Raw genomic sequence first — 12,439 nt, forward strand, 5'->3', positions numbered from 1 at the left:
TCTTGCCCCGGAGAGCGGTCATCAGGATTCTTTTGTCTTGGGAGGCAGCACAGCGGACAATCACGTCTCGGGCCAAGCTTGGGGCTGTCCTGCCCGAAGGTGGCAGGCGGTATATCCCATCCGTGTTAAATTTCTTTGCCTGTGTGGGTGGCAGGATGGCGGCCACGAGGCGTCTCAGGTAGTGAGGTAATTCGTCTGAGGAGACGTCGTCTGGTACTCCTCTTATTTTTATGTGGTTTCGCCTTGTCCTGTCGTCGAGGGCGATATAGTGGAGGGAGAGTGCTTGCTGTTGATTCTGGAGTGCCAGTACTGTGTCCTGCAAGGTTGTCAGTCCCTGTTTGATGTTAGCAACATCGTTCTCTGTGGCCTGAACCCTGACATCTATAGCCTGCACGTCAGATTTAATGGTTGCTATGCTGGTAGCCAGGAGGTTTTTTATTTCCCCAATTAGGTGTTGGAAGTCCCGCTGGGTGACTGGGGCAGACCCATCAGTGGTTCCCCCTGGTGTAGGTACCTGTTCTGGGGATTGGGCATGTGGGCTGGGACCCCTGAGTACCTTCATGGTGTCCTGCTCCGCCGCTCCCGCCATTTTGGCTGGCGGCCTGTGTTGTTGCAGCATGGTGCTGATATCCCTGGACCCTGAAGCCGTCTCCGGTGGGGGTTTCTGGGACCGGCGGCCCATTTCTGCCCGAGTGGGTGGGGGTGCTATATAGGGGTCGTCCCCTGCTGAGTCCTCTGGCTGATCGAGGCCGTCGAGGAATACCGTCCAATCAAGGGCTGCAGCCGGCTTGTAGGCCGCGGGTCTGCGCTTCCGGCGGTTAACCCGTGCCGGGCACACAAACGGCATGGGAGGTTGTAGGGGAGAGTACCGATGGTGCCCCTGGTCAGGAGTGGGTAAGTTGGGGGTTTTCTTCCCCACTTGTCGGGTTTTTTTTCAGGTTGCGGTCGGGAGCCTTGCTGAGGTGCGACCGCTCCGGCTCGTGGTCAGGCTCCGCCCCCCTATATTGAATTATTGATCCACTCTAAGCAATTGTTGTCTATAGCAACAGAGGCTGCATGAATTATGCTAATACATATATCTGTATCCAGTATATCAGAAACCATGCCATGGCAATACTCATGTTTAACCCCTTCAGGACAGAGTCAATAGTGCACGTTCTGATCAAAACAAAACGTAAACAAAAACTGGAATTTGCGCTATATGTCTGTTCACCCTTAGTTCCCCTCTTTCATATTATATGCACCCACACTTATTATATATCATTTTGTTCAGGAGAAACAGGGCTTTAATTTCATATCAAATATTTATATATGAAACATAATTTATTATGAATAAAATAAAAAAAACGGTGAGAATTGTTTTTTTTTTTTTTTAAAAATTGTAGTGCCGCCTCACATTTTAGCTGTAAATGTCATAATACTGTTAGGTTTTACGGCAAAAAAATGAACATATTTGTAATCAGCGATGTCTCACGAGTACAACAGTACCCCCCATTAACAGGTTTTATGGTGTTTTGGAAAGTTACAGGGTCAAATATAGAACATTCCATTTTCAAATTGAAATTTGCCAGATTAGTAATGTTACCTTTGAGACGGTGTGGTAGCCCAGGAATCAGAATTACCCCCATAATGGCATACCATTTGAAAAAGTAGACAACCCAAGGTATTGAACGTGGGGTATGTTTAGTTTTTTTTAGTAGCCACTTAGTCACAAACACTGGTCAAAGTTAGCATTTATATTTGTTTGTGTGTGAAAATAGCAAAAAAAGAATATTTGGCCAGTGTTTGTGACTAAGTGGCTACTAAGAAAGACTGGACATACCCCACTTGCAATACCTTGGGTTGTCTACTTTTGCAAATGGTATGCCATCATGGGGGTAATTCTCATTCCTGGGCTACCATACGCTCTCAAAGGCAACATAACCAATCTGGCAAATTTGAATGTAAAAAAAATGAAATGTAAGCCTTATATGTAACTCTCTAACTTTCCAAAACACCATAAAACCTTTACATGGGCGTACTGTTATTCTCGGGAGACTTCACTTAACACAAATATTAGTATTTTAAAACACTAAAACATATTACAACAATAATATAGTCCATAAAAGTGAAGTTTGTTTGTAAAAAATGCAAAAAAAATCACTTTTACTTAAAATATCATCGATGTAATACAATTTACCAGTTTGAAACACTAATATTTGAGTTCAGAGAAGTCTTCCAAGTAAAACAGTACCCCCTATGTACAGGTTTTATGGTGTCTTGGAGAGTTACAGGGTCAAACATAGTGCTTGCGAATTAAATTCTCTGCACTTTCTCCCTGTGTTGTCAGGCATGTCAATCAAATTTTAATTAATGAAATCACATAATTACGTTAAAAGATTATTTAAATATACATGTAGAATTTTAATATATATGCATTTATAGGTATTTAAATTCTACGTGTATACTGATGTAATCTTTTATGTAATTATATGTATTTATCTATATATATATATTTGCGGTTATTTGTATTTTATATATAGATAGATATATATAGAATGTCATTCTAAGTGTATTTTGTTACCTATATATATATATAAATAACAAAATACAGTTAGAATGAAATTACATATGAATATATAATTTATATTAAATTTTGTTTCAATATTTTATTTATTTATTTAATAGTTTTAGTTATTTATTATTGTAATTATACGTATATATATATATACATATTATATATATGTAAAGTTATTCTAAGTGTATTTTAATATTAATATAAAAATACTTTTAATTTAATTTTACACTTGTCTAATGTTTTTTTTTTTTTACACTACCTACCAGCAGGAGGACTGTCTGATATTTTAGACAGTCCCCCTGCTGGCAGATCCACAGCCAGCTACAGGGTGCCATGTGATCGCTCTTTTAGAGCGATCACATGGCCCCCGGGGGCCTGATTTGCCGGGGGAGGGCTGCCTGGGCTGTCAGGCAGTCCTCCACAAGAGGATTGCGGCGGAGGTGAGTACATCTCTCCTCCTGGGGGCTTAAGCCATTACGGCGTTCTATGCCGCCGCAACGGCTTTAAAGCCCTTTAAAGCCGGGACGGCATAGAACGCCGTAACGGTGTTAAGGGGTTAAAGGGACACTATAGTCATCATGACAACTACAGCTTAATGTATTTGTATTTGTATTTTTTTAGAGAATAGACAGTGTTTACATTACAGCCTAGGGACAGCTCCACTGGCCATTCCTCAGATGGCTGCTAGAGTGTGCAGCACTGCCATTCAGTGTCTCCACCCTTTGCATGAAGACACTGAACTTTCCTCATAGAGATGCACTGATTCAATACATCTCTATGAGGAGATGCTGATTAGCCTGGGCTGTGTTTGACTTGTGCTGGCTCTGCCCCTGATCTGCCTCCTTGATAGTCTCAGCCAATCCTATAGGGAGGCATTGTAATTGGATCAGAACACAACTTTTGATGATGTCAGCCGAGCATGCATATCAGGGGCAGATGCAGCAGCTGCAGATTTGAACATAATAAAGATTTTACTATATTTAGGGAAACAAGAGGAGCTGAGGGGGTGGGGGGCTAGATGGTGGTTTTACCACTTTAGGGTCAGGAATACATGTTTGTGTTCCTGACCTTATGTGGTTCCTTTAACTCCTTAAGGACCATGGACGTACTAGGTACGTCCGACAAAAACGGTCCTTAAGGTCCGCGGACGTACCTAGTATGTCTGCAGCAAAGATATTACTTACACTAACTGTATTTTTATATTAATATACATAATATACACAAATTACACACTAATATATATATATATATATATATATATATATATTTATAAATATATTTATATAAAATATAAATAAGTAAATAAAAAATAAATTAAAAAATGTAAAAATAATTTAAAAAATTAAAAATTGTTATATATATATATATATATATATGTAATTTTTTTCTAACTGTATTTTTTTTTTTAATTCTTTATTTTAGTGTGCAATAAAAGAATAACATACAGGCTTGCATAGCCACGACAGCATCCGCAAGCTTATTATGGTCATACATTTGCATACAGTGCCATGACATATGAAACAATTGCACTTTTTTTTAAGTTGAAAGAAACAGGCTGAATTGTAGCTGGTATTGTAAAACTTAGAAAAATTACAGGCTAGAGACCCTACGATAGTAAAAGGCAGATTATACAAGCATGTAACATGGGTCAGTGGTATGGCAGACTAGGTCATTGCACCTTTTAAAATTAACTTTTAACTGGAGAAGCATAGCATATACTTCCTATGAATCAGGGTGTGACACAGTGCTAAAGGTAGCTGGAGATGGGGTAGTTAGATTCTCAGGGTGTACTGGTCTTTTAATTAAAGGTGCATCACCTCTGAGTGTCTCCTGCTATGTTGGAGCGGTAGTAGAGGGGGTTAAACACATACATGAACATCGTGTTAGCATTTCTCGCTAGATTTGAATAATCAGTTAGTAAGTCCTACAGGTAAATTAATCTAACTATAGAGGTGGCTAGAAAAAGCAGAGTGTTAACATAGAAAATGTGATATACAGTAGTTATAAAGGGACATAAATCAGGCATTATATAGCACTCAGCCGGTAGAGGATCCAGGCCCCCATTCAGCCTATGCCTCTTAGTGGTTCCACTGAGCGTTGATGCAGCAGGACAGTCATCGGGTTCAAAGGCCCAGGTAGAGACAGGATTTGTGGCATAGTGAAGCTTGAAGGTGGTCCCCGCTGCTCTTGTGAGTGATAATATGCTGGGGAGCGATCTGGCTGGGGCCTGTTCTTAGTGCCCTGCCGGTGTCCCGCCTGCGGTGTTCTGGTGCTGCTCAGGGAGGTTTGTTGACTCGAGTTGCTCTGTGGCTTTAGGTATGTCGGCTGCGTCTTTCGCGGCTTCATTACAGCCTCCTTGTGTGCTTGTCGGTGCTTGTTTGTATGGACGCCCACTTGGAATGCCTGCAGTGGGGCACTATAATGGCTTCGGCGGGTCTTCGGCCGGATCCACATGGTCACCGCCCGTGCCGCTGTAAGGTTTGGCATACCCCTGCTGCACTGCAGCTCGTAGAAGGCTGAGCAGAGCCTGTCGAGGACCTCTAGGGAGGAAGGATGAGTATGGTTGCTCATGGCTCCCCTCTGTGGACTGTGACGAGCGGCCATCTTGGACGCGCTCCGCCTGCCTCGTGTTTCCGCCGATTTCGAGTTCCTTAGCCAGAGGACTGATCAGCTTGCCTGGTCTGTCTGTCCAGAGGGGACTGGGATATCCCCCACCAGTCCAAAGGGGGGAGTTTGGAGACCTGCTTAGGTGCTTATGGGGTCCGGTGTCTGAGAGAGCGGCCGCCTCTCCCCTGCTCCGGCTTCTGTAGGCCGCGCTTGGTATCCCGCTTTCCTAGCTCCCACGGGCTTCAAAAAGGTCTCGATTTGTTCAGGGGTGCACCCCCGACGAGGGTGATGCACCCTGGTGGGTCCTTGGGCAATTTAGCCCTCGATAGTGCCTTTTTTCCTGCTTGTCAAGCAGGAGCTTGTGTCCCCTGCTTCTGCTTAGTTCGACGGTCAGGCTCCGCCCCCCTCTAACTGTATTTTGATATATATATATATATATATATATATATATATCTTTGTATACATAAATAAATAAAGATAATACGAAAGAAATATATATATATATATATATACATAATTACATAAATAATTTCATAAATATACACGTAGACTTCAAATATATAAATATGTATACATATATATATATATATATAATTTGTAATAAATGAAGGCTTGCACTCACGGTCTGTAGATAAGTAAAACAATTCTTGTTTATTCCAATTCGATTAAAACATGGTTGCTGCCATCAACGTTTCAGCCACTCCTGTGGCTTTCATCAGGATCAATTCAGCATACAAATATATAAATTATATGTGCATATTTATGTAATATTTTTACGTAATTAAGCAATTTGATTAATTGCAATTTGAGGGACCTGCCTGACAACCCAGGCTGAAAGTCCAGAGAATTTAATTTGCTATCACTGTAACATTCCATGATACCCTAAAACCTGTACATGGGGGGTACTGTTTTACTCTGAAGACTTCGCTGAACACAAATACCAGTGTTTCAAAACAGTAAAACATATCATATCACAGTGATGATATTATCAGTGAAAGTGATGTTTTTTGCATTTTTCACACACAAACAGTATCATTGTTGTGATATGTTTTACGGTTTCGAAACACTAATATTTGTGTTCAGCAAAGTCTCTCGAGTATAACAGTACCCCCCATGTACAGGTTTTATTGTGGTTTTAAAAGTTAAAGGGTCAAGTATAAGGCTTGATTATAAAAAAAAATTCCCATTGAAATTTGCTAGATTGGTTATGTTGCCTTTAAGAGCGTATGGTATCCCAGGAAAGAGAATTACCGCTATGATGGCATACCATTTGCAAAAGAAGACAACCCAAGGTATTGCAAATTAGTAGCCACTTAGTCACAAACACTGGCCAAAGTTAGCTTTCATAATTGCTTTTTGCATTTTTAACACACAAACAAATATAAATACTAACTTTTGCCAGTGTTTGTGACTAAGTGGCTACTATAAAAGACTGGACATACCCCATATTGAATACCCTGGGTTGACTACTTTAAAAAAATATGTACATGTAAGGTGTGATTCAGAGATTTATGACAGATTACAGTGTTACAATACATTTAAAGAATATATATTTTGAAACAGTGATGTCCTACTTGTACTAAGTTATGGCTCTATAACTTGCAAGAACATGTTAACATTGGGTATTTCTAAACTCAGGACAAAATTTAGAAACTATTTAGCATGGGTGTTTTTTGGCGGTTGTAGATGCGTAACAGATTTTGTGGGTCAAAGTTAGAAAAAGTGTGTTTTTTTTAAAACATTTTCATTCAATTTTATCATTTTTTTACAGTAAATTATATGATATGGTGAAAATAATGATATCTCTAGAAAGACCATTGAATGGTGAGAAACACTGTATATAATATGTGTGGGTACAGTAAATGAGTGAGAGGAAAATTACAGCTAAACACAAACAACGCAGAAATGTAAAAGCAGCACTGGTCCTTAGCGGTAAGAAAATTGAAAAATGGTCTGGTCAATAAGGGGTTAATAATAAAAACTGGTAAAGAATCACAAGCATGTTTATACTGTATTTGATGAACTTGATGTAATGCAAGGGGTGCAACCTTACTTTGATGAAGATCTGAGTTTTGTGCTTTCTTTTTTGTTTACAATACAGAACAAATACAGTGCAAAGCAGCATATATTGACAATTGTATGTTGTTTATACTATATATTTGCAATGTAATTAAATGAGTTCATGATAATCCAGCTACCAGTGATTCTGCAGTATCCTTAACAGCTTTTCAATGACTTGATAGGCATTGATGATGTGGAGTCCTTTTTTTTGTGCCAGGTAGAGGGTCTGTTACAATATTTAGAACTTAGTGTATCCCCCATTTACATCTAGATCATGGCTTTTCCCTTTGAAAAAAAAATGTTTTTCCATCTAGTAAGAAACTCACATACTTACTCCTCTTATTCCTGTATGGATCGTGTAGTGATTTCTCTCATTGAAAATAATTGAAAGAAGTAGGATGGAAGGGAACATGGAGTAGTAGTGCAGATAGAGTAGAAGAGATGTATAATTTATACATAATTCACCCATTTTAATACAAACATTACAATGTTTCTTACCTGTAGGAGAAATTGTTCTTTCTCAGATTTTATCTGCTGCTCCATTTCTTCATAAAGATTTTGAATTTCTACATCATAGGTTGCAATCTTCCTGTTTAGAATTAAAAAAATATATATATATAGTTTTTTAACTGTTTTGCGCCTATTACATGATGGTTGGTGTTTATTACATGCTGAGGATGTGTCATGTAATAAATGCAAATAGTGTTCAGCCATCCTCTAGTTGGACAATGTAGTTTTTTTGTTACCACCCTATTTTTTTCTGTTCAGGTGTATGAGAGTTTTGTGCTTAATTTTCACTAGTTATAGATTAAATCTCCATTATATTTCTCTAGTTGCGTACATTGTGAAATTATGTTTATTTGCTTTCAGAAATAGTTATATACACTAATCTCTAGTAATAGTATTAGCATGTGAATAACTGTGATCACAAGTTGGACAGTTCTTCGATTCAGGCGTTTTGAGTAAGGGTTGTGACTTGAAGATGTATTCTAAGATTTCATTTAAAGTGTAACTGTCATTGTACTCTCACTTTTTATAAAAAGATAACACATTTAATTCCATCCATGCTTTGTGCTACGAAAGTTAATAGCAAGTTAATAGCAAGTCAATAGCAAGACAGCCCACTTCAGTCTACATGAGAGCAATTGGACAAACTATTTTCTTCCATGGGGACCACAGATTTCTACTATTTCTAGACAAAGATCTGAAGTGACACACACACACATACATCCTGTCTGACACTGAAAGATAAACACTGCCATGCACGTACATTCCTGTATACACACAAACAACTGCACCAACTGTAGCTTAACAAAGTGGTTTTGATGTATCAATCATGTCCCTGCAGTCTCACTGCTCAATTCTCTGCCATTGAAGAGTTACATCTCTTTGTTTATACAGCCCTAGCCATATCTCTCTTGCTTCTGCTTACACAGTCTCCCTACACATTTTTTGTAAAGACAAATCCTTGTTAACCCTCCCTTTATGGCACAGTCTGTTTAATTTAGAATGTCCTATCTCCTGCTATGTTGCTTCCATGTTAGAGCCTGCAAGAGCATCATGTTTGTTCTTAAAGTTCAATCAACAGAGCAGGAGAAAAGAACATAAAAAGTGCATTTTTTTTTAATAGAGGCTGTGTGGTTAGGGCTGCATAAACAGACACAAATGTGATTTAATTCCTAAATGGCAGGTAATTGAGCTGTGAAACTGTATGGGCATTGTATATACACCAAAACTGCTTCACTATGCCAAAGCTGTTTTGGTGCTAAGAATATTAATATAATAACTTATTCCAAGCTATTAAGCAATAATGTAAGGCTCTGATAAATGATATACCGATTTCATACAGAGATGCTGGAATGAAAAGTAAACCTGTCAGCACAAGTTCATTTTAAAGAGCACGCATAAGGCAATATGGATTAAACCAACCTACTTCTTTAGGGCACTTTCCATTTCATTCTTTTCCTCATTTGCTTCCTGAAGTTGGGAGAAAACACGAACCAAGAATTCTTCAAAACTTGGCAGCAGGTGGGGTTCATCTTTTTTCAAATCCATCCACAATTTTTTAATGCGATTTTCACTACAAAAAGAAATGTCGGAGTAACTTGCTGACTGACATTAAGCAGCATTCATATGTAGACATTAACAAATAAAATAATAATTATATATTTAATAATAATAATTTGTATTTGCCCCTTAATCGTCTTCACTGGACCAACTTATTAAGATTGCTTACCCTATTTTTATGAACATTATCAGGGTTATTTATTAAAGCGAATTACAAATTTAAGACCAGAGTAGTTAGACTGAAAGAATAACTCACTAAGAGAGTTTGTCCAATTTGGCTATTTTGACCTTAAATTTGAAATTCACTTGGAATTCACTTTTAAGTCTCACTTTAGTGAATAATCCTGATAGAGAATTGTTCAAATTCAGCAATTTTGACCTTCAATTTGAAATTCACTTCAATTCTCACATTAGTGTATTAGTGAATATGTATCAACTTAAAAGGAACTGCATAAGCACCATAACAACTTCATCAACAGATTGATAAATGGGGAGCTACTGTTTGCCTTAGAGCATCAGCTAACTGCTCTAAGCCAATCAGTGGCCCAGCAGCACTATGTTCTCCTCAAACTGAATTGGAGAAAGTCAACGCTTCTCTGGACAAGGAGTTCTGGAGCTAGAGAACAAGCACGAGGGACAACCTGGCACCATTATAACTTCATTTCGATTAAGTTATTATGGTGTCTAGACTGTTCCTTTAACCCCTTAAGGACCAAACTTCTGGAATAAAAGGGAATCATGACATGTCACACATGTCATGTGTCTTTAAGGGGTTAAGGATATATGAAGTGCAAATCAGGTGAAAAGCGCAATAATCACAAAGGAAATCAATGCAACATTCCTTGTAAAGGAAAACTGTTTTAAAAAATGTATTATTGCTGTAATTACAAGATTTTATAACAAGACAGGAGGCTTATATTATGCATTAACTTTCTTTACTAAACTCCAGCAGCAAAGAATATTTCAATAAAGTTTAGTGAAACAATATAAGAAAAAACAGTCAAGTAACTGCAATGGAATATCCAATAGCCAATCAGCATCTGGCAAAGCCTATATATAGGGAATGACCCCCAATCCTCTTCCTCTTTCTTTGCTGCTCCAGTGGAGATAAGTAGCATATATACATACATTACAGTTATTCTATATTCTATTTAATCTTCAGTTTTGGCATATTTAGATAATAATTTGTATTGTTTTATTTATGCCATTATTGTAAAGACAAATATTTATTTTTGGATATTTTTATAATTATATTTTATAATTTTTTTTTAGGTATATATATTTTCAGTTATTGCTACTGGCCAAAGTTAATTTGTGAGGCCGTTCGCGGCAAAACTCACGAACGATATTACCATTATACTCTTATTATTTTTGTTTGAGAACAGTTCGTTCATTTTGTTTATCTTTCGTGAATTCTAGCCGAACGCTATTCACGCTTCTATTACTTTTTGTTACCAACCCTTTAATTTGGCATTTGTTTCCTCTCATTCGCAGCGCAAACGGGTTTAACCGTGCGGTTGTTTCATACATTCAATTTACCTAGATTCAATCTGATGTCATTTCCCGGGCTTTTTTCACAGCGAATTGGTTGTAAGCTAGCTCTTTCCTGACCCTTTTTACCCGCCCATTACCGCCTACTATACCTCAGCAGATTCCTTCAGCTGACATTGTTTCTTCTCTGACAAAGATTACATTGACACAATTTGTATCCAGTTCATGTTATTTTACCAATTAATACTTATACTATTGTAAATTTTATTGCAATATATCAAGCAATATTTACTTTATTGCAGACTATTAGAATTATTTTATTACAGACTGCTAGAATTTGATTATTATTATTAATTCTAAAGAGTCTAAGAAAACTCTTCCACAGTCACCAATTACTGGTGCGAATGCTGAATGTGAAATCCTCACTGAGGACTCGTTACAGAATATTGTTGATTTATTTGTCAACAAATTAGTATCATCTGCAATTTTTTCTGCTATGTCCTCTATGCAAGTGGCATTTGCTAAATCTGTAGCTCATGCTATCAGCCAATCTACCAAACCTGTGCAACAGACTGAGGTAATTAATACTCCCTCTGACCAATTCTGGTAATTTGTTGAGTCTGTAAGGAATTTGGCACAAAGTTTCAGGAGGTCTGGGGAGGCCACCCAGAAGCGTAAGTATTGTTTTGACAGTCCTTATGATTCCCCTTCTTGCTCAAAAGCATCTAAAAAAGGGAAGGACCATAATGAAATGCCTATATCACGCAAATTTGATGAGAGTAACTTACTCAAAAGACCCTCTGCTTGTGAGGAAGACAAACAAGCTCGGAAGGCCATTCACAGGAGCATATCTTACTCTTATAAAACCTCCTCTGATAATTCATCCTCATCTTCTGAAGATGAAGAATCTGCTGCTGATTCTGATTATTCTGCATACTCTGAGGTACCTGAACATGTATCAAAATCTGATGATGAAAATATTATTATGGATACTGCAGGAAAACCTTAATTGAATCCAGATAATATAAAACATCCCCGTTCAGGGGACTTGACAGGTCACTAAAATCCTGTCAGGACAAGCTAATGGATATTTCTGGTCCCGTGGCTAATATATTTGTATTCCTAGAACAAGCTTCTACTTCAGGGAGTTCCCCCAGTATTGACATTTTAGAGGATGGACACAACACATTGTATGTTTTCTAGGAAATGCTAATACAGCTCTAACCACAGAAAGATAAAGGTCAAAACTCATAAAGATTGACACACAGAATACAGCAGGAATTCAGCACTAATCAACACACAATATATGCAGAATGGGCAGCAACCCAAGCGAAGGAAACCCCTCAAATCCTTCAATGGATCAAATACAACACAAAAAAGATGCAGTAGGGCTGCACCAATCCAAATAAAATAGTCTTAGAAAGGGTAGGATGTCTCCCTAGAGTAGCAGTAGATAATCAGGGAAACTTGATAAGACGTATTCTCTTCAATGGGAGTGGATACACCTCAGGGTGTTAGTTCGTATATATGAAACAGAGAAGAAGCAGAAACGAACCAATAATACAGTACGTCTAGAGTCCAAAAGTGCAGTAAGTAACAAGAGGTAGAGAACTCACATTTAAAAGAGCTATGGCCAGCTCTGGTGTGAAGAACATA

General features: G+C 38.1%; 1 protein-coding gene across 1 annotated transcript in view; it reads right to left on the reverse strand.

The window, feature by feature from the left end:
• CRACR2A (calcium release activated channel regulator 2A) overlaps positions 1-12,439 on the reverse strand; it is a 148,426-nt gene that overhangs the window by 50,248 nt on the left and 85,739 nt on the right. The window contains exons 5-6 of the mRNA XM_063447792.1: positions 9,159-9,305; positions 7,724-7,814 (exon numbers count right to left, since the gene is read on the reverse strand). Coding sequence (XP_063303862.1) covers positions 7,724-7,814; positions 9,159-9,305 — 238 coding nt within the window. The remainder of the gene's footprint in view (positions 1-7,723; positions 7,815-9,158; positions 9,306-12,439) is intronic.

Source organism: Pelobates fuscus, chromosome 3 (genome assembly GCF_036172605.1).
Source record: "Pelobates fuscus isolate aPelFus1 chromosome 3, aPelFus1.pri, whole genome shotgun sequence".
Classification (NCBI taxonomy): domain Eukaryota; kingdom Metazoa; phylum Chordata; class Amphibia; order Anura; family Pelobatidae; genus Pelobates; species Pelobates fuscus.